The sequence below is a fragment of the Ylistrum balloti genome, unplaced genomic scaffold (genome assembly GCF_031769215.1).
Source record: "Ylistrum balloti isolate Yb309-2 unplaced genomic scaffold, AGI_CSIRO_Ybal_v1 Utg370042, whole genome shotgun sequence".
In the NCBI taxonomy this organism is placed as follows: Eukaryota; Metazoa; Mollusca; class Bivalvia; order Pectinida; family Pectinidae; genus Ylistrum; species Ylistrum balloti.
This window is the reverse complement of record NW_026782099.1, coordinates 831,059-851,303: the sequence shown is the minus strand read 5'-3', so window position 1 is coordinate 851,303 and position 20,245 is coordinate 831,059. Positions and strand designations below refer to the sequence as shown.

Below are 20,245 nucleotides of genomic sequence, written 5' to 3'. Positions count from 1 at the left end.
TAAGCTAGTTCTGATGAAAAATTCCTCTCTGCTATCTTACATTTTGCGAGGGAAGAAAGTAAGTAACGCAAATCAAAAGATAGATATGTAGCGATTATCTCTATACCGGTCATTTTCAATGTACCGATTGTACTATCTGTGTCATTTCAATGTACCGATTGTACTATCTGTGTCATTTCAATGTACCGATAGTACCATCTGTGTTATTTCAATGTACCGGTTGTACCATCTGTGTCATTTCAATGTACCGGTTGTACCATCTGTGTCATTTCAAAGTACCGGTTGTACCATCTGTGTCATTTCAATGTACCGATTGTACCATCTGTGTCATTTCAATGTACCGGTTGTACCATCTGTGTCATTTCAAAGTACCGGTTGTACCATCTGTGCCATTTCAATGTACCGGTTGTACCATCTGTGTCATTTCAAAGTACCGGTTGTACCATCTGTGCCATTTCAATGTACCGATTGTACCATCTGTGTCATTTCAATGTACCGATTGTACCATCTGTGTCATTTCAATGTACCGATTGTACTATCTGTGTCATTTCAATGTACCGATTGTACTATCTGTGTCATTTCAATGTACCGATTGTACTATCTGTGTCATTTCAATGTAGCGGTCATTCAATCTATTCGATCATCCTCTCTGTACCCGTCCTGCATATTGTACCGGTCATTCTCTCTATATCAATTATTCTCTCTGTACCGGTCATTCTCACTTTACCGACCATTCCCTCTGTGCCGGTCATTTTCGTTATACCGGCCATGCCCACTGTACCGGTCATTCTCTCTATATCAATAATTCTCTTTGTACCGGTCATTCTTTTTGCACTGATTCTTCTCACTGTACCGATCACTTGCTCTTTTCATGTCGTTCTGTCTGTAATGGCTGTTCTCACTGTACCGATCACTCGCTCTTTTCATGTCGTTCTGTCTGTAATGGCTGTTCTCACTGTACCGATCACTCGCTCTTTTCATGTCGTTCTGTCTGTAATGGCTGTTCTCACTGTACCGATCACTCGCTCTTTTCATGTTGTTCTGTCTGTAATGGCTGTTCTCACTGTACCGATCACTCGCTCTTTTCATGTCGTTCTGTCTGTAATGGCTGTTCTCACTGTACCGATCACTCGCTCTTTTCATGTCGTTCTGTCTGTAATGGCTGTTCTCACTGAACCGATCACTCGCTCTTTTCATATCGTTCTGTCTGTAATGGCTGTTCTCACTGTACCGATCACTCGCTCTTTCCATATCGTTCTGTCTGTAATGGCTGTTCTCACTGTACCGATCACTCGCTCTTTTTATGTCGTTCTGTCTGTAATGGCTGTTCTCACTGTACCGATCACTCGCTCTTTTCATGTCGTTCTCTCTGTAACGGCTGTTTTTAGGTCTCAACGAATAATAAACGCTCGCTTCTTCATCGCAGACGCCAACTTTGTAATTCTTCGTCAGTCTAAGTTATGTTTTCTAAACGAAAACAAAGGACATGAAAACAAAACCACAAAATATTACCAGAGGCGTATATAACAGAGACACAATGTGTTGTTATAATGACGCCTGTCGTATCTACATCTTTGGAACATGGATGCGCTGTCAAAATTCTAGGGTTTTTTTTCATCGAGATGTTTCAGATCTTTAAATATGAAATATTACACTAACAACTGAATAGGACTTTATAAGGAAGTCGATACGAATCGTTTTCCTCACGCATGCTACACAAGGTCAAATGTGAAACAGGGGTCAACGAAAGGTCCTGACCCACTGCGAATGTAACCTGTATCCGGAATCTGTTTGGACAAAGTCTGTATCAGAGAGACATTCGACACACACATCCGCAGACTCATGTTAAACAAACAACATTGGGAGGCTGTGTTCTGTCTTTACAGTATATTGACCAGTCGTGTCCGCCTGGAATAAGGTCAGAGACGTGTTTTTATGTAGCGCATATTTCATTGTCTTGTAAATTCTATCAATGTCATATTGGCACGTATTTCCGACGTGATTTACATTCAGAATATATCTGACCCTATCTCATTCGACTTTGATGTTCGCTATCAACTTTTAATCCAGACATATTTCCATGTCGTCCGTTTAAACTGAGGAATATTTTTCAGACTTTCATTCTTTTTATTGCTCGTTCGATATGCTTGATTTCAGACCTACCATCATTTATCAGCGATAAGGTTTAAATGTACGTGCTGTAGAATGCATGTTGTGTTCGCTTCTCTGTCGGGCTCTCAAAGCACATTTACAACTGATACGACCGTGTTAATGATCTATAAAGATGCAGTCGAAAGTGATAAAGTAGCGGTCAGTTCTGGTCCAGATTTACGGCTGAAGGAATACCAGGCATACTGCCCATCGGTCAGTCTATCACTTGACAGGTGATACTTCTGACCCGCACAAAAAATGAGGGTACAATCTAAATAGAGCTACTCAATCCGAGCCAGATTGCTGGTTCCTTTGATAAAACACTCGTGAGATAGACTGCTGACAAAACCTACAAGTAATTTTATGACCAAATGGATAAAACCTTAAATAGACAGGTAGACCTGTATGTACGTGTTGTCTTTGATGTTGATGTACCAGGTAAGAGGTATCATCAGTGGTAATCACTTCCTCCCACACCTGTAATAAAACACATCTTAACGTATGGCGGCTGTCGTTCACATTTTTCACTTCAAAGCTCGCGGAAGGACCCGTTTCATATCTTTGACACTTCACGACATATAGACCGCGATCATATTTTTTCCAGCTTTATGTTTTTATAAAATGAAACATTGAGATAAGACAGCCGTGTTACACTATTGGACAAAGTCCAAATGTTCACTCAGGAACGGAACAATTAATCCAGCAACTATTTCGTAAATGTGCTGTTACCTAGTAAAATTCATGAATTAAACGAAAAGAACATTTCCAAGTGTCCCTGCCAAATTCCTAACCCAGTACTGGAGACATCGCCTTCATTCTCGCTTGTTTTAGGCCGACATATTTTTTGACTGAGTAGATCAACAATGATGTATGTTAGCTGTAACTACGAAACTGTTTTATCTCGAAGTTAAACAACTCCATATAATTTATTTGTATGGGAGCGATTATGAATGAAATATGTGTTAGAGACCTGTTTGGCACCTGGCATCGCACCTCAACAGGTACTGCTACAATTAGTCGCCTGTCCTTATCTTGGCATGTCTAAAAGCTTTTCCGTGTCTGGATGTGGTAGGGACCTCCGACAAGCAGTACTACCAGCCTTATCAGACTTATCCGAGTTTCTGTCAAAATTGCCAGCATCATCAACATTTTACGGGGTAATACATATACATACTATTCCTCTCTCTCTAGGTCAATCAGTCAGATGCATTCATTTTTTTGGTCATTATAAAGAAACAGCAGTGTAGGGTATTGGTTGGTACCATATGGTAATGAATGGTCTAAAATTTGTTCGGCTAACCTGCCAATGTCAGTATTTGCTGTTGATGAGCTTTCTTTCTCAACACACGACGCAGGCCAGACTGCCCATCACCAGTGCCAATACCAATACACAAGGGAACATGCCAAATAGATGAAGGTCATTTTTTCGGTTAAATGACCTTGGTATTTGTAGTTTACAATAACATCAGTATAATGACTGATGTTAATCGGTACAGATGTTGATTTTAACACTAATGTCAACAATATCATGTAGATATCAAATACCATGAGTGAAACAAGTCGGATTACGTCAAGGAAACAATCTATTTCCTGTTTAAATTAAAATCAAATAAACAGCAAACTTTATTTACAAATGCTGATTTCATGCTGTTTGATTTTGTCAAGGTTGTAAGTAATATTGTAATGAAGTAAAGTGTGTTGATTCTTTTATGCCCCCGGATAAAAAAATCGGGAGCATATTGGTTTTTCGCTGTCTGTTGTCAACTTTAACCTTATCCAAAACTATTGCAACGTAAGAGGTAATACTATCATATTTGGCATGCGTGTTCCTTGTGGCCAGACCTTTCCGATGTTACATGTTTACCATGTGACTTTTGACCTATATTTGAAAGTAAAAATAATAATTACCACAAATGAAGACATAAGTGTTTCACACACTGTGTATGCAGTTAGCACATGCCTTACGATATTCTACCAATAAGGCAGCTGTTAATGGTAAGGACACGGAATATACGAGATCCTACCAATAAGGCAGCTGTTAATGGCAAGGACACGGAATATACGAGGTCCTATCAATAAGGCAGCTGGTAATGGTAAGGACACGGAATATACGAGGTCCTATCAATAAGGCAGCTGTTAATGGTAAGGACACGGAATATACGAGATCCTACCAATAAGGCAGCTGTTAATGGTAAGGACACGGAATATACGAGATCCTACCAATAAGGCAGCTGTTAATGGTAAGGACACGGAATATACGAGGTCCTATCAATAAGGCAGCTGTTAATGGTAAGGACACGGAATATACGAGGTCCTATCAATAAGGCAGCTGTTAATGGTAAGGACACGGAATATACGAGATTCTACCAATAAGGCAGCTGTTCATGGTAAGGACACGGAATATACGAGGTCCTATCAATAAGGCAGCTGTTAATGGTAATGACACGGAATATACGAGGTCCTATCAATAAGGCAGCTGGTAATGGTAAGGACACGGAATATACAAGGTCCTATCAATAAGGCAGCTGTTCATGGTAAGGACACGGAATATACGAGGTCCTATCAATAAGGCAGCTGGTAATGGTAATGACACGGAATATACGAGGTCCTATCAATAAGGCAGCTGGTAATGGTAAGGACACGGAATATACAAGGTCCTATCAATAAGGCAGCTGTTCATGGTAAGGACACGGAATATACGAGGTCCTACCAATAAGGCAGCTGTTAATGGTAAGGACACGGAATATACGAGGTCCTATCAATAAGGCAGCTGTTAATGGTAAGGACACGGAATATACGAGGTCCTATCAATAAGGCAGCTGTTAATGGTAAGGACACGGAATATACGAGGTCCTATCAATAAGGCAGCTGTTAATGGTAAGGACACGGAATATACGAGGTCCTATCAATAAGGCAGCTGTTAATGGTAAGGACACGGAATATACGAGGTCCTATCAATAAGGCAGCTGTTAATGGTAAGGACACGGAATATACGAGGTCCTATCAATAAGGCAGCTGTTAATGGTAAGGACACGGGATATACGAGGTCCTATCAATAAGGCAGCTGTTAATGGTAAGGACACGGAATATACGAGGTCCTATCAATAAGGCAGCTGTTAATGGTAAGGACACGGAATATACGAGGTCCTATCAATAAGGCAGCTGTTAATGGTAAGGACACGGAATATACGAGGTCCTATCAATAAGGCAGCTGTTAATGGTAAGGACACGGGATATACGAGGTCCTATCAATAAGGCAGCTGTTAATGGTAAGGACACGGAATATACGAGGTCCTATCAATAAGGCAGCTGTTAATGGTAAGGACACGGAATATACGAGGTCCTATCAATAAGGCAGCTGTTAATGGTAAGGACACGGAATATACGAGGTCCTATCAATAAGGCAGCTGTTAATGGTAAGGACACGGAATATACGAGGTCCTATCAATAAGGCAGCTGTTAATGGTAAGGACATATATTTAGAACAGAAAACATCTGACTGGCACATTAAAGTATTAGAATTGAATTCTGATTTCACGCTCAAAGCGTGGAATATAGCAAAGATATTGCCCAAGACTCTTGTATAATCCATCAAAACAAAAGACACTTTACTCCTAACTAACCGACTGATAGTGTAACAAATAATAAGCTGGATTGACATATAAGTTATAAACTTTGATAAGCAATGCGCTGAAACAAGGTGTCATATATTTCAGTAATCACGTGACTTTATTTTCAGTATATCAATACATGGAGAGGTTAGGCGAGGACATCCTACAAAGTTTGACCTTAATCTGACTTTTCTTTGGTTCTTGACTGCGGATTTTTTGATGACGTTTTGATGAGAACATAGAGATAGGCTTTGTGTTTGGGCTATCACTTCTTAGCAGAGGTTAAAGAGTTTTAGCAGACGACAACTAGATGAGAGAAGTGTCTCTCTTCAAGTATACAAGTAGCAAAACAGATTCACGTATATACATAGCCATCGATACGCCGACATACTTCAAGGAAATAAAACTTGACGAAAATTGTTTTGAAAGTTTAGTAAGAGAAATGTTCTGTAAAATTAGCCAGCAGCTGTTTTAAGTGGATACCAATGTATATAGCTGTATTTTAATCCTTATTATATGTGTATTGTGGCGACAAGCATCCCGTGAACTGATCTCGCCGAGGCTTATTTCAATAACAGATGGTTTCTGGAGCCAGTTTCTGCTAAATATCAAAATCATTCCTACATGTGCTTAAACCTTCTGTCTGGTTTAAATGGTGAAAATCCAAGTGGAATACTTGATTCCAAACATGTGACTCTGCTAGTATGAACAGCGATACTATGACTCACGGAAAGATGTTTTTTCCGTTTTAAAGATCTATTTTGTATTGACAATAATTTATACTCAATTCTCATATCTGTCGTTTTATACTCAATTCGGTTCTGTAGCTGCGGTAAAGTTTCGTGCTCGTGGTCATTTTGTTGAAGGTTTGATAATTCGAAATATAGCGACTTGTCAAAGAATGTTGAAGAAAAGTGGAGTACAATCGCTGTATTGGGTTTAGTCTAACTGAATAACTTCAAATCTGTCAATACATTCTTGGTCACGTAGCCATTTCCTGCACATAGGCCTTACGTAACTCTACACGAGCGGAAGCACGTGCCCGGAGCGACATCACACACGTGGAAAAGCTTCCTTGTTTTATAAGAGCGGAAACCATTGACATCCCTCTTTGCTGGGTAATATACAAATGGTGATTTCCATCTGTCATTGGTGGCCATCTTTGTAAGATAAGGAGAAAGAGAGTTACATTTCTGTTGAGGGGGTAATTACGACCAGGAAATGGAGTCGCAAAGCGTTTTAAAGTCGCAGAAAAATGTAATATAATTTCACCGGAACACTTCAGGCATATTTTTTTTTCATTTTTTGCCTCCTTAACATGAAACAAACAGTAATTGTTTTATAAGACGAAATTGTCGGCATGTTTGTACGCAGGCTTACTGTATGGATGTGTTAGAGTCTAATTGGGATGTCGTTGCCCCTGGTAACAGTTGACAAATGTAATAACATCTGCAGACCTTATTTATAGACTGTAGATAATGATTGCTGTAGGATATAATGCTCATTGGATCTCCCCACTCTCACAAAATTACACATTAATTACACATTTAGCAGTATGTCTAATTCCGCCAGTGTTTGCATAAACCAGCCGGGAAAATAGGACATAATAGTGGACCTGGAGCCGGGAGAAACCTTTCTTGATATAGCTCAACCCTACGAAAGAGAATTGAAAGGAAGCGTTGATTTGGGCGCTGTCGTTCCACATCTGTCTTGGTCACAGCTAGTACTAATTGTGAGGAGGCCTGACGGTCATCCATTGCTCTTCTGACCACTCGATCCAGGTGCTGAAGGGCTTGCCATAATTCGATTTTTACAAATTAATGTGGTCATTCTCGGGCGACAAAAAGGGGCAGATAAGGCTTCTGGTAGCGGGGATTAATCCTACCTGATTAGAAATTATCATGTACTTTCGGGAGGCAAATTATGTTTTCTATCAAGTATGTGTCTACTAATAAGAAATACGAGCCGTTAAATTAGAATAATGTTCTTGGATTGGGATGATTCTCACCATTAATAGAGATGTTTTCTCCGCTGGTTACATTTAACTGATATCTAGGAGAGGATACAAGGTAACATGTCCCCATTCAATTGATCTAATATCATCAGTTAGGTACTTACATCGTCTATAATTGTATACCACAAAACATTCATTTGTCTCTGTGATGTGCGCGAAAGTAATCTGGATAGTATCAAACTCATCATAGAAGATAATCAGACTTGTCATAGAAAATACCCAGACTTGTCATAGAAAATATCGAAAATACCCAGACTTGTCACAGAAAATATCAAACTTGTCATAGAAAATACCCAGACGTGTCATAGAAACTTATACAAAATGTAGACCTTGTTTATAGGAATTCTTAGAGGCCGACTTGTCATGAAATGTGTCAGACATGTCATTTATAGCACCGTGCCATATGAGGTACAAATATAAGTAAACAAATCATTAGTTTTTGTAACATCTCTATTTCCTATACATTACAGATTACTATGTCGCAGTTGATACCGAATTCAAGCGCCAATATATCGACATTTTACATTTCGAGGTTTTGAGAGAGGCATGTTGATGAACGCTATTAGAAAGTTACACAATATACGTGGTTTCCATCATTATCTCACTGGAAAATATTTCCTTATCTGATAAAAGATTATTTTTTCGATGCTCGCTTGTTTAGTTGATAGCTCCGTAACATACTGGATTCTCATTTAAATTGCTGGTGTCCTCGACGAGGAAGATATTCTTTCAAGAACACCTGATCTTATTCTCTTTTCAATGGTTCATATATGTGCAAATTTTTGTGTCTGTATTACCCTCGAGTCATTCGAATTTATGTTTTAATCATGACTTCGTTAATATATTTTTAGTTTTGTTGTTGTTGTTTTAAACGTGTCATAGGCAAAATCAAATAAGAAGTTTCAAGTTGAAAATCACTGATTTTTCTACTAGTACGTCAACACATCAGAGAAAATATAGATTGTTAAAAAACAGATTAGTTATCATCAGAAAAAGATTTACAAAGGTTTAACACACGGATACAATTTTTTCAACAACACTGCCTGGACACATTGTACAATAGGAAGGTAAAGTGAAACTGAGTTCAATCCGAAAGTCATCGTGAAAACTATCTCTTGAAAAAGACTCACTGTGTATTGTTTTTTGTTAAATTTAGTGTTTCTATTGTCGTTAATATAATCGAAATAATCTCCCTTGTCTTTTTTCTGAAACTTTTTTTTTCTCGAACTTCTGAATCCCAGCTACGCGTTGATTCATTTGGATTTCAAAGTTCCAGATGACCTCATTCTCTTATTTTCCTGAAATATCCCATAAAAATATAGTTAACCTTATGGAGTTTGTCCTCTTACAGTGATAAGGTAAATTTGTGAGTATGATGGCTGTAAATTTGTGAGTATGATGGCTGTAAATTTGAGAGTATGATGGCTGTAAATTTATGAGTATGATATGTGTATATCTGATTACACAAAGGCGATCCCCATCACTGGCGAGCGTTTAGAGACAAAATTACAGCAGTTCACGGGGATGTGAAACAACTGCGGATAACATGCTCTGGGACATCAATTTATATGGATCCATTGACAAGACATGTGATCTGTCCATGTTTTAGTAATAAACCTGCCGTGTTAGCGTTACAATACACTGACTGATAGATGGAACTATTTTCAGGCATAGCTCCTTGATTGAACACAGTGTCAGTTTGATAAATGGCGTTTGTGTTTATCTTTTTCTGCGTACAACTTAAATTAGCATATATGTTTCGCTGATACTGCAGCCGGTGTTATTCTGATACTGCAGCTGGTGTTATTCTGATACCACAGTTGGTGTTATTTTGATACCACAGTTGGTGTTATTTTGATACCACAGTTGGTGTTATTTTGATACCACAGTTGGTGTTATTTTGATACCACAGTTGGTGTTATTTTGATACCACAGTTGGTGTTATTTTGATACCACAGTTGGTGTTATTATGATACCACAGTTGGTGTTATTATGATACCACAGTTGGTGTTATTATGATACCACAGTTGGTGTTATTTTGATACCACAGTTGGTGTTATTTTGATACCACAGTTGGTGTTATTCTGTTAATCGTTCTGCAAATTTGTTTCTTTCATGAGATTGGCCGTCATTTACATAATATCATGTCTTCACCATTTTACACACGAGATGCAATATTATTAAGATACTACATGACACAGGAAGGATAAAATCTGTCAAATACAAGTTATGGTGTGAAGCGACAGGTCATGGTGTAAAGCGAATGTTCCTGTCCGTTAATTTCGAGCATATTGTTCCTGAGAAATATTTCTTTCTGTGATATAAAGTTGGACGTGTTTGGTGCTCGTTAGTTTGTATTTGGTTCCTATGTCGTATACCTTGTTCTCATCTGAGAAAAAGGCATCGCTTACTTTGATTGACATAGGTTTACATGGCGTCGAAATAAAGCAGAAGACTCTTACTCTTCCGGAACACAAGGTCTGATTCTCCCTATTCTTTTTCTTCATATGAATATTTATACATATTTTACCCCCCTAGTTTAATTAGATTTAAGTTTGGATTATGATTATCTCCACTCGTTGGTATTTTCGTGTTATTTTTGTGTATCCGTTAAAACTTAACAACGGATAATAATTGTCAAGTGATATTTATTGTAATTTAATATATCCCTATCTAACCTCTTACCTGAAACACAAATAGCGATATGACATCATTGCAGATAAGAAACAGTTTTGCTAGATTGGCAGGATACTGGAGAATCCTCCTCTTGTGGGCTTTGTACTTGATGTATTTATTTCAGCATAAATGCCGATTAAAAGCCGAACATTTTATGGGAGTGACCGATCCTATATTGCTGCCTGTCCTGGTTGTGGTAAACCAGTCTTTGTGATATAGTACTCTATAAAGGATAAAATCTTAGCCATCAGCTTTTGATATAAAAGACTGTGGAGAGGACTTAAAGCGCATCGATTTTCCATAAAAATGTAATGCTTTACATAAGGCTTTTTACTGGATTGTGTCTTTCTATTGCCCTTTTCATTGTTTTTATATTTGGAAAAGAAAATATCCTTTTCTCAAATTAAACGTCATCAAATATCCCAGTAAACATCATTAAAGGGAAGTAGCTTCTAAAGTATCGTTATGATTGGACTGTTAATACATGTGCGGTATAATCATTACGGTTAAGGAACCGTTCGACCTTGTATCTTATATCAGAATGTTGCATTGTTTACTTGGATTGGCCAATGTTTAACTGACAGTTGTTGTCGTTTAAGCAAAAGCAGCTTACCCTCCCGAAACATTCGTCTTATTCTGATTTTAAATCTTCTTTTTATATATATATTTCCAACTGTTTTGATAGTATTTACATTGTGTAAGTCAGTTGTATATAACGTGATGAAGAAGAAAACCAATACCTAACAGAGACAGATGACCACTTGGTTCTCTCCCATCCATTACATTCCCAAATCAAAGCTTATCAAGTTGGCCAAAAAGGCCCCAGAGGAACAAGGGTGAACTCATTATCTGATGGACAAAGCCGGGTAACGCTTCAGTGCTAGTGCCACCGGTCATACCCTGTAGAGTTGCACTAATTGCCCAAATGTATCCTTTTTAGATAATAAGAAAATGTTTCCATTTTTTGACACCTTTCCGTTTCAAACTATATCATGGCTGGGGTCCCAAAGGGACGGTGTTTCTGTGGTCTTTTAACCCTAAACATGCGAGTCCACAAAACCGATAATTGTACTCCACCATTGTTGTCAGTCGGGACTCAGGGCCAGTGACACGGTCAGGCGACCGGTGTTCCGAGATACACGATCATTATACACGGTCTTCACTCTAACTAAATCTTTGTCTCGCTACAATCCCCATGTTTCTATCAATAATTTCCATATCATCCAAGACATTCAGGAAATCGGAATTAGGAAGAATCCCTCTATAAATTCAAGATTTAAGAGACGGGGGTAAGTTTATTCCCCACAGCAATGCCTAACCAACATGTACTGTTATAGGTTTACGAAAGGCTTGACACAACAACTGAGTCGGTCTTTGTTGTCTGTCACATGAAACATAGACATTCGTAGCTAATGCAGGGGCCTGTTAATTGGATCTTGAAAGGGTTGGATTAAAGACACACAAGTGAATAGCATTCCTATGTTAGAATTAGACACAACATTGTCAAAAAAGGATCAAACGTCATTACACAATTGTTTTGTCCTTCAATGACTCGTCAGTGATGCTAGGGGCTGAGGCGACTGGACGAAATCAATGTTAAAATATAGATGGGAAGGTGCACTAACCCCATTATTCAATAAATACATCATGTCCCTTAATCGTCGGAATATTGATGAAGATGTCTGGTATCAAAACTAAATCATCGGGGGTCATTGACAAAAATCATCGTTTCAGCTAAGGACTTTGAACGGTATCATCAATGTGGTTTTTCTGGTCTGTGAAGTATATCTAACAATATATCATGTTTGGTTACATTTAAATTGAGATTCAGTAATGGTGATGTCTGATCCCTAACCAATCGGCTTGTCCGTGTACATCACTTAGTCATTCGTGATGTACAATTGATGGTGATGTTTGAAAAAGCCTCTTAAAATCACTTAAGTGGGCCATTATTGGTGTCTTGTATAAGGTATCGATCAGGATGATTCAAACCAGCAACCCAAAACTGGTGTCGTACAAAAATGTACACACATTTTAAACAGTAACAGCCAATTGATATCTACCTGAATTGTACAATGTGTCAAGTATTGATGTAAACTCTAAGTGAATGATTTATCAGGTGAAGTTGATTTGAATGATTTATCAACGCCAATCTGAATGATTAATCAGGTTATCTTTTTTCTGAATAATTTATCACATGGAATTTATCTGAATAATTTATCACATGGAATTTATCTGAATAATTTATCACATGGAATTTATCTGAATGATTGATCTGGTAAAGTTGATATTAATGATTTATCACAAGTTATCTTAATTATTGATCAGGTAAAGTCGATATTAATGATTTATCAGGTAAAATCACATGGAATTTATCTGAATGATTTATTAGGTAAAGTTCATATGAATGAGTGATCAGGTTAAGTTGATATTAATGATTTATCACATGGAATTTATCTAAATGATTTATCAGGTAAAGTTGATATGAATAATTTATCACTTGGAATTTATCTGAAGATTTATCAGGTAAAGTTGATATTTATAAGTTCTTATGTTTGATCTGAATGAATTATCGGGTGAATTGAATATGAATAATTTATCAGGTAAACTGGTTTTTGTATGATTGTTTTAAAGAAAGTCTTTCAAAGTAAGAAATTCACACAGACAATCTATATAAGCTAGACATACAACGGGCACCAGTTTAGATTCAAATATCGTACATGTAAAAGTCACATATTCAGAGGTCGCACACTCAGATGAAATACCTACATGTGTATATCAAATGATTAACTATATATTTTACAGGTGCCCTGAGTGTTATAATGACGTCAGTTAGGATCAGTTCCTGATGATGTTAATAACGTTAGCCAGCTGTAACCTTTGGACCATGTAATCAATCTTTTAGAGAAAAGTTGTAACGACGTAACTTTTATAGTAAAACTTTTAGCTGTAAGTTCGTTGACATTTAGGTGTGATCCATGTATTAAGTTTGATTAATCGAAATTATTTCGATTGTAAGGATTTTCTCTTAAATATGTTGGGGATTTTTCGTCAGTGGTTGAATAAGTTGCTGCCGCGGGACAGAATAGTGAAACACTTATTTTTTTATCCCTGTTCAATTTTTTTTCCGATATTAAAGATTACACAACTGTTTCATTGTTCAAGGCTGTGGTGAAAGTTTTATTGCTAAGAACCGTATAATGCTCTCTGCAACATGGTTTTTAGTTCCGTCACTGACATTAACAGCCAACACTACTAGTGATATTTTGGGGAGTTGTGTGGTGTCTTTGACCCTTGACATTATGTCAAGTGCTACGGTATCCAGTGTTGATAATTATAAAAAATTTCATATTTGTTAAATACAAGTGACGGGGAAGTCGCCTGTGGTGGTCACGAACACAAAGAGAATGTCGGTCAGGTACTGTGTGTGTGTATCACCTGCAGGTACTCCACCCTATCAGATGGTGGTCAGTGTAGCATTCGACAGGTCAGCTCCTTTGTTGTCATAACAAAACCGAATTAACGGCTTCTTCTGATACGGTCATTTCTGATCACTGAACGTGATGATCGAGGAATAATTGTCAGCAATTTATGGTCAATCCTGTCAGAAATTTGCAGAATTTCGTTAAGTGTGTAGCAGTTTTACCTTCCCCACGTCCAATCGATGACTGAAATCCTATCGCACTGTCACCAATCATGTTGTTAACTCTGACAATACTCATAACTATGGCCCGAAGTGTCCAGGGTACGACATTAGGTGAAATGGGAATCAGGAAGACTAAGACAACTATGATTATGCAGCACAACAGGGGGGAGGGGGACACCTGAATGCGTGGATGTGATAATGCAGGGTTCAATAGAAAGACAGTAGATGTTTTAGGTGTAGCATGCCACATAGTCTTGTTAATTATATAAGGATATCAGTGTGAGAGGACTCTGTTTGTGGAAGAGAAGGAGGCGGCAACTGATCAACCAGGCCGATTATTACGTGCAGTTAACTGCTCTTGGCGTGTCGTAATATGCAGGCAGCCGGTGCAGAAACAAAAACTGAAGCGGAATTAAAAGACTCGAATTTTCAATTTATATTCTAATGTAATCCTTCTGATCATGTCTCTGCATGAGAATTTCAGAAATGATAAATCCCTTAACAGTATAAAAGATTCCTTCCCATCTTGAATTTGTTTGAAGCCTTTAATCTACACGCACTTCTCCATGGACGTATCTAATATCAATTTGTTTCCTTTTGGCGATAAAAGGCAGAGTTGTAAATCCCTAGGCAGTTATAACCAGGATAGGTATGATCGTGTTACTCAAATCTTCTGCTGAATATTTGAGTGTCAGAAGAGGCATACATGATAGCTATCGATGTTATACCAATGTCATATTTCATGCTTATTCAATTATATACTGAATGTGTCCTACATCACATACCGTGAGTCATACCCGTCCTGTCGGGGATCGACATAATGTTTGCATGTCACCGTATTCCCCGTACAATTGTAGCAGCACATCTTTACCGCACTTATAGGATTATCTTCAATTATTCGATTAGAGTATTAACAAAACCAAACATACATTTGAAAAAAGGAAAGCTTTGATCTATAGAATATTATATTGAGATAAGCAAGAAGCATTCCAATTCGCGAGCGGCTACCAGGTAAATGTCTAGGTTAAGGAAGCTTTTAAACATTACATTAAGCCAAATCGCTATACAATGCATTTATAATGATGGGGAAATCGTGAATCTGTTTAGTTCATGTCTTTTTATCCTAACGCCACCCAAGTTGGCAATGTGTACCCGACTGAACTCACATTAAACAATTAATCTAATAAATATGTCGTAAAATAAACATTTGCAAATATTTCTACCAATTTAAATTTCCTAGGTCACCTTCTAGGCTTCAACATTAAAACCCTTGGCATCACTGACGAGTCCTAGCAGGACGAAACAGCTGTTTGATGTTTTATTATTTGGCTCTACTGTTTCTAATTCTTTTTTCTTAATGCTATTCACTGTTATTAAATGCATCATGCATTGTGTAAATTTGTTGTACATACGTTTTCTATAAGTTAGTATGGCAACTTTTGTACCTTATCTGGAAAGAACTTTGTCAAATGTGATGTGACGTGACAGTGGTGTCCATCTTTCATCCAAAGCTGTCTTCTCTATCGTATATCTTTATTGCTTGATGATAAGTATAGGTCAGCGAAACTCGTATTTATGGGTGGTATTTCTTATCCTGTCAAGTCTTGGCCACTGGTCAAGGAAAGAATTTCATTCATACGAGATTACAGATGGTGGGTGGTATACATTAGGTATACCTAGTTTATATTATCATGTCCCGCTATGTTTCAGTGACAGATGTTTGGTTGACATGCCTGCAGTATTTATATAAGAAATAAATGTCTTTGGTCGGTAATGGAATCCGAATGAAAAATAAACAAATATCTGACTTACAGTATACTAGGTGGTCTCAAATGAAACAGGCTCGTCACGAGCAGGAACATTTTATCATGGATCCTCACATGGCAGCACAATTAAATGGTCTCGGTGTTCTGTAAGGGGAATCAATATTATTGCATTAAAGTGAAACTTGAGTACAGCACCAAGTTCAAGTTGTCTACAACGGTGTTAGTGTACTTGTCATACCTTTTGTTGGTGCTGCTGGTGTTTTGTAGAAAATTAGCAAATGCCCATGTCAATATTATCAACTAAGGCCAGGAATTGTCGTTTATTACCAGGGTCGGTTCATTGTCAGTTAAGAACAGTATTTTTAGTTTTAAATATTGTTGGTCAGAATCATTACTGACAAAACATCGTTGACAGGAACTGGTAAACAAGATTGTCAGGTAGAATTATTTGGTTAGTACACTCGCAGCCTTGTTAATTGTTTATAGGTTTGCGTATAAAGGAACGAGAACAATGCTGCTGTCTTGAATAGGAATGAAAAGCAAAAATCAGGAACAAAAACAAAACCAGTATTCTGCGGCTGGAAGACAGTGTTACTGAGCGTCTTTTTGAAATAACAAAAGCAAGTGGAGTGGTTCTCATTACAAAACTACACGGTTCATTTGATACCATTGCACTAGCCCCATTCCAGTTCAGTCCAGTCCGATTAGTTTACCAAGTCAGCAATTAAAAGGAAATCACCAGCTTAAGGCCACGGAATGGTCAAGGTAGCAATTACGGGGAATCAGCACGCGTGCTCTATCTGATCCATCAACGTTCAACTGTTAGAGCCGAAGACAGGCGAGTGAGGAAATTCTGTCGCGGAGCAAGGTGGAAGGGCGATATGGTGCTAACCTGTTGTTGGCAGACTCTGTCATAATACTAGCTAATCACATTGCAATAACTCCAGTAATAAAGAAATCAGTAAAGGGAATAAGTTCATTCGGTGATGGGCCTATTAAGGATAAACTTTGATATACATCTTGGCAGTAAATGAAATGATGAAATTTATGGTTGGAGTAGGGTGCCAGTCATTAGACCAGTAGGGAGGATGATGAGCCGAGCGTTCTCGCTTGGTGGGGGTATATACATACAGCTATTTTTTATCGTTTTTCCTCATGCCATATTTTCTCACGGCTATACTATGAAATGATACTATGTTTAAGTTCCTCGGAAGCTAGAACATCCTAATAAAAACTGGAGGAATTAGCTGGTGAAAATTGTTATTGACAGTAAGCTAACAAACCTCTAAACAGGCCGTACGGTGATACCATGTCTCTCACTTTGTCATGGTTAGAAGTTCATAATGCTTAAAGTAACAACAGAAAAAACAATTAAAAAGATTGTAACAACAGAAGTCCTAGTAAAGATAGAATAAACTACCAGGGTGTCGTATATACAGGAATGCCTGTGTAAGGTCACAAGTTTGATATTCATTATATCGATATATAGTTTTTACGTCAACGAAAACATGCCTACCATGGAAGGATCGCCAGAAATGTGATATTGTTAACGCAATACCTGAATATTAGGCTGAAGTCACATTGCGATCAAAGAGAGCAAACGTTTAAAGTGCGGCACGAAATCGGGTGAATTAACAGAAGTTGCATTATTATTTGTCATCTTAGTCAGCTGTGCTCATTCCGTGGAGCTTTTACATGTACTCGCGTCTTTAGGTTTTTGTCATCTCTTTTCATGCACGTGAAATTAAGCACAACCTCTCTTGTACCGAGTCTTTTGAAGAGGTTTTTTGTCATCACAGGGAGCAATCCTTGGGCCATGCTGCCGTGCTGCAATGCCCGGCAGCGCGATTTTGATGTGTTTGAGATATGCTACTCGGTCTCCCGCAGTGCAGGCACGTCTGCACTTTCTTAAGTATCATTTCCTGTCTCCGCTGTCCACCATCCACATGTTATCTTTGCCGCTGTTAATAGCCAATTCCGACATGAAAAAGGAACTGCAGTTCCCAGTCGTTTTATCCTGCGAATTATTGGACACTCGTGTTTAATCAGCTCGCACGGTTTAGTGTGTTGATGATATTTATTTCCGGTGTTGAGCTGTATATGCTATTGTTTATTGGGATCAATGTAGCTTCCATATTAAAGGTATATTACACCGTGTTAATTATTCTTACTGCTTTATTCGCTAATGAAATTACGTTTGTGGTTTGGAACTACAAATACACAGAACTCATTTACCGATTTCTGTAGACAGATAGAAATGAAACAATATATGTATGATGTCGTAAATGACAGCAAGACAAGTCTGTAGATGTTATAGTACAAAGATACAAGTATTGTAGGTTAGCTCTAAGACACATCTCTACAAAAAGATTGTACTAAGACACTGTAGAGAAAGACAGAACTATTTGTAGACGTTAACAGCACTATGCTACATATCTGATGCAATAAGACAGCTGTAAAAGACTGTTACACATATGAAGAGTTAGACAGTACTAATGAAGACACATTTTCAATGATTGATTGCACTAAGACACATATGTAGAAGACATTAAGACGGCACCGGGACGTATCGTGCAATACAAGTTTATTGACATCAATAGTATCTTCGCTTAAACTTCAAGTTGACATAACCCTCCAACCTTGCTGCTATAAAAGCTAGGTAAAATGGATGTTGAGGGAGATATTTGCCAGATAAATACACTTGTAACTAAGATAACTTTCACTGAGTTTCAGTACATCTTTTGTATTTGAAATGTATTGAGTTTCCTCACCAGTAATTAGTAAGGAGTGTTGACATTGATAACGCTACATACTTACGGTTCTTCTTGGCAGTCGTCCAGGCTTTTTAACGAGAATTTAGTTGAAGTTTAGAAAAGGTCGGGAGTGGTAGTGGATACTGATTGGAGGGTATGAGTGAGGCTGATTGATCGTGTAGATAGAGAAAGACAAGGGAAGTATGCAAGGGCATAACTAGTGAATGTCTCTGCTGTCATTTTAAATCAAAGGCGGGATCATACAATGATATGACGGAGAGGAGGGTCATCGGTCATGTATCTATTATGGTATCAATAAAAACATAGTGTTACAAATAGCAGGTGATTTGTCGTAACAATTACACAATCATCTTTTATTACAGTTGTTTAGACTCGTAACTAACCTAAGTTGTTTCTGTATTTTCCAGACCGTGACCGGAACCCTCAGGACTCCCAGGTGTATTTCCGACCCTGCCATCTTCTCCTTCCGTTCGATTAGTAATTCCTCTTATAACTCGCTGACGCCCGTGGAGGAGCCTCCGTGCGCCTACTGAACCATGCTGCTCACTCGGGCGTGTCCACCAGTATGATTTTCACAACTATATATAATATGACGTTTTGGCACGACATAGCGGCATGGCATCCCAGCCACAATTTGACACCAAAGGATTCATTGAGATGTGACGTCACCGACACAGACTATAGTGAACGTGACAGCATTGTGTAATCGTGTGACGTCACAGCCACTGTTTGTCGCCATAGGTTCACGGAGTACATATCAGGATCTGCATGGAAGAAAACAAAATATTCAGGACAAACAGGGATCAGGAATTAAAAAAAAGGACGATGTATATCTCGTACACATTTTAAGTTGTAGTTATGCAGAATGTGTTTTGTTTTTAACAAGACAATAGGACTGCACTCTCAGGGGGAATTCTACTACAGATCTTGGCGATGTTTACTGCAGTCGAACACTTAAAGGAGAACTTAAACTCAAGTGACAGCAGAAGAAATAATGGCATAGGGTAAATTAACTATGCGTTTTTATGTTGATTACTTAGAATAGTTAGATTTACAGTTATTTTTATCAATATATAGGAATACCAACTACGAAGGGTGTTTGCATATACTCCTGTCATCCCATTTACATGCCCCTCCTAAAACGGTGTCCCTGTTCTACCTAATCCAATGTAATATTGTTGTATTATTGTCTTGTTCATATCAAATAGAAATCAATTCGTTTTACATAATGACTGTTAATTGTTTTCATTGTTATATACAACACATCGCCCCGTTCATCATCAGATCATGGTGATATGAAAATATTCACAAACTTACGTTATTATATATTACAATCCAAATTATATACAATAATGGATATATCAAATTATATATATATATTGATACATCGTGTGTAAGTCGATCTTAATGTATATAAGATATTACAATATCATTGTCAATTTTATATGTTTGATTTCCTCTGTGTTTCTGAGACTGTATTTAAGAAGAGGTGAACTTGAGGATATTTATCTGATGGTATCTTATCACGAGGAAGGAACACAACCCCTGAACTTACTGGTAAGGAGAAAGGGTTAATTACAGACCACAGAGAATTTACAGCCTTTCTA

General features: G+C 37.9%; 1 protein-coding gene across 1 annotated transcript in view; it reads left to right on the top strand.

Moving 5' to 3' along the window:
* LOC132549070 (kinesin-related protein 12-like) overlaps window positions 1-19,969 on the top strand; it is a 118,423-nt gene extending 98,454 nt beyond the window's left edge. The window contains exon 5 of the mRNA XM_060212970.1: window positions 19,046-19,969. Coding sequence (XP_060068953.1) covers window positions 19,046-19,171 — 126 coding nt within the window. The 3' untranslated portion in view covers window positions 19,172-19,969. The remainder of the gene's footprint in view (window positions 1-19,045) is intronic.
* The last annotated feature ends 276 nt before the right edge of the window (window positions 19,970-20,245 follow it).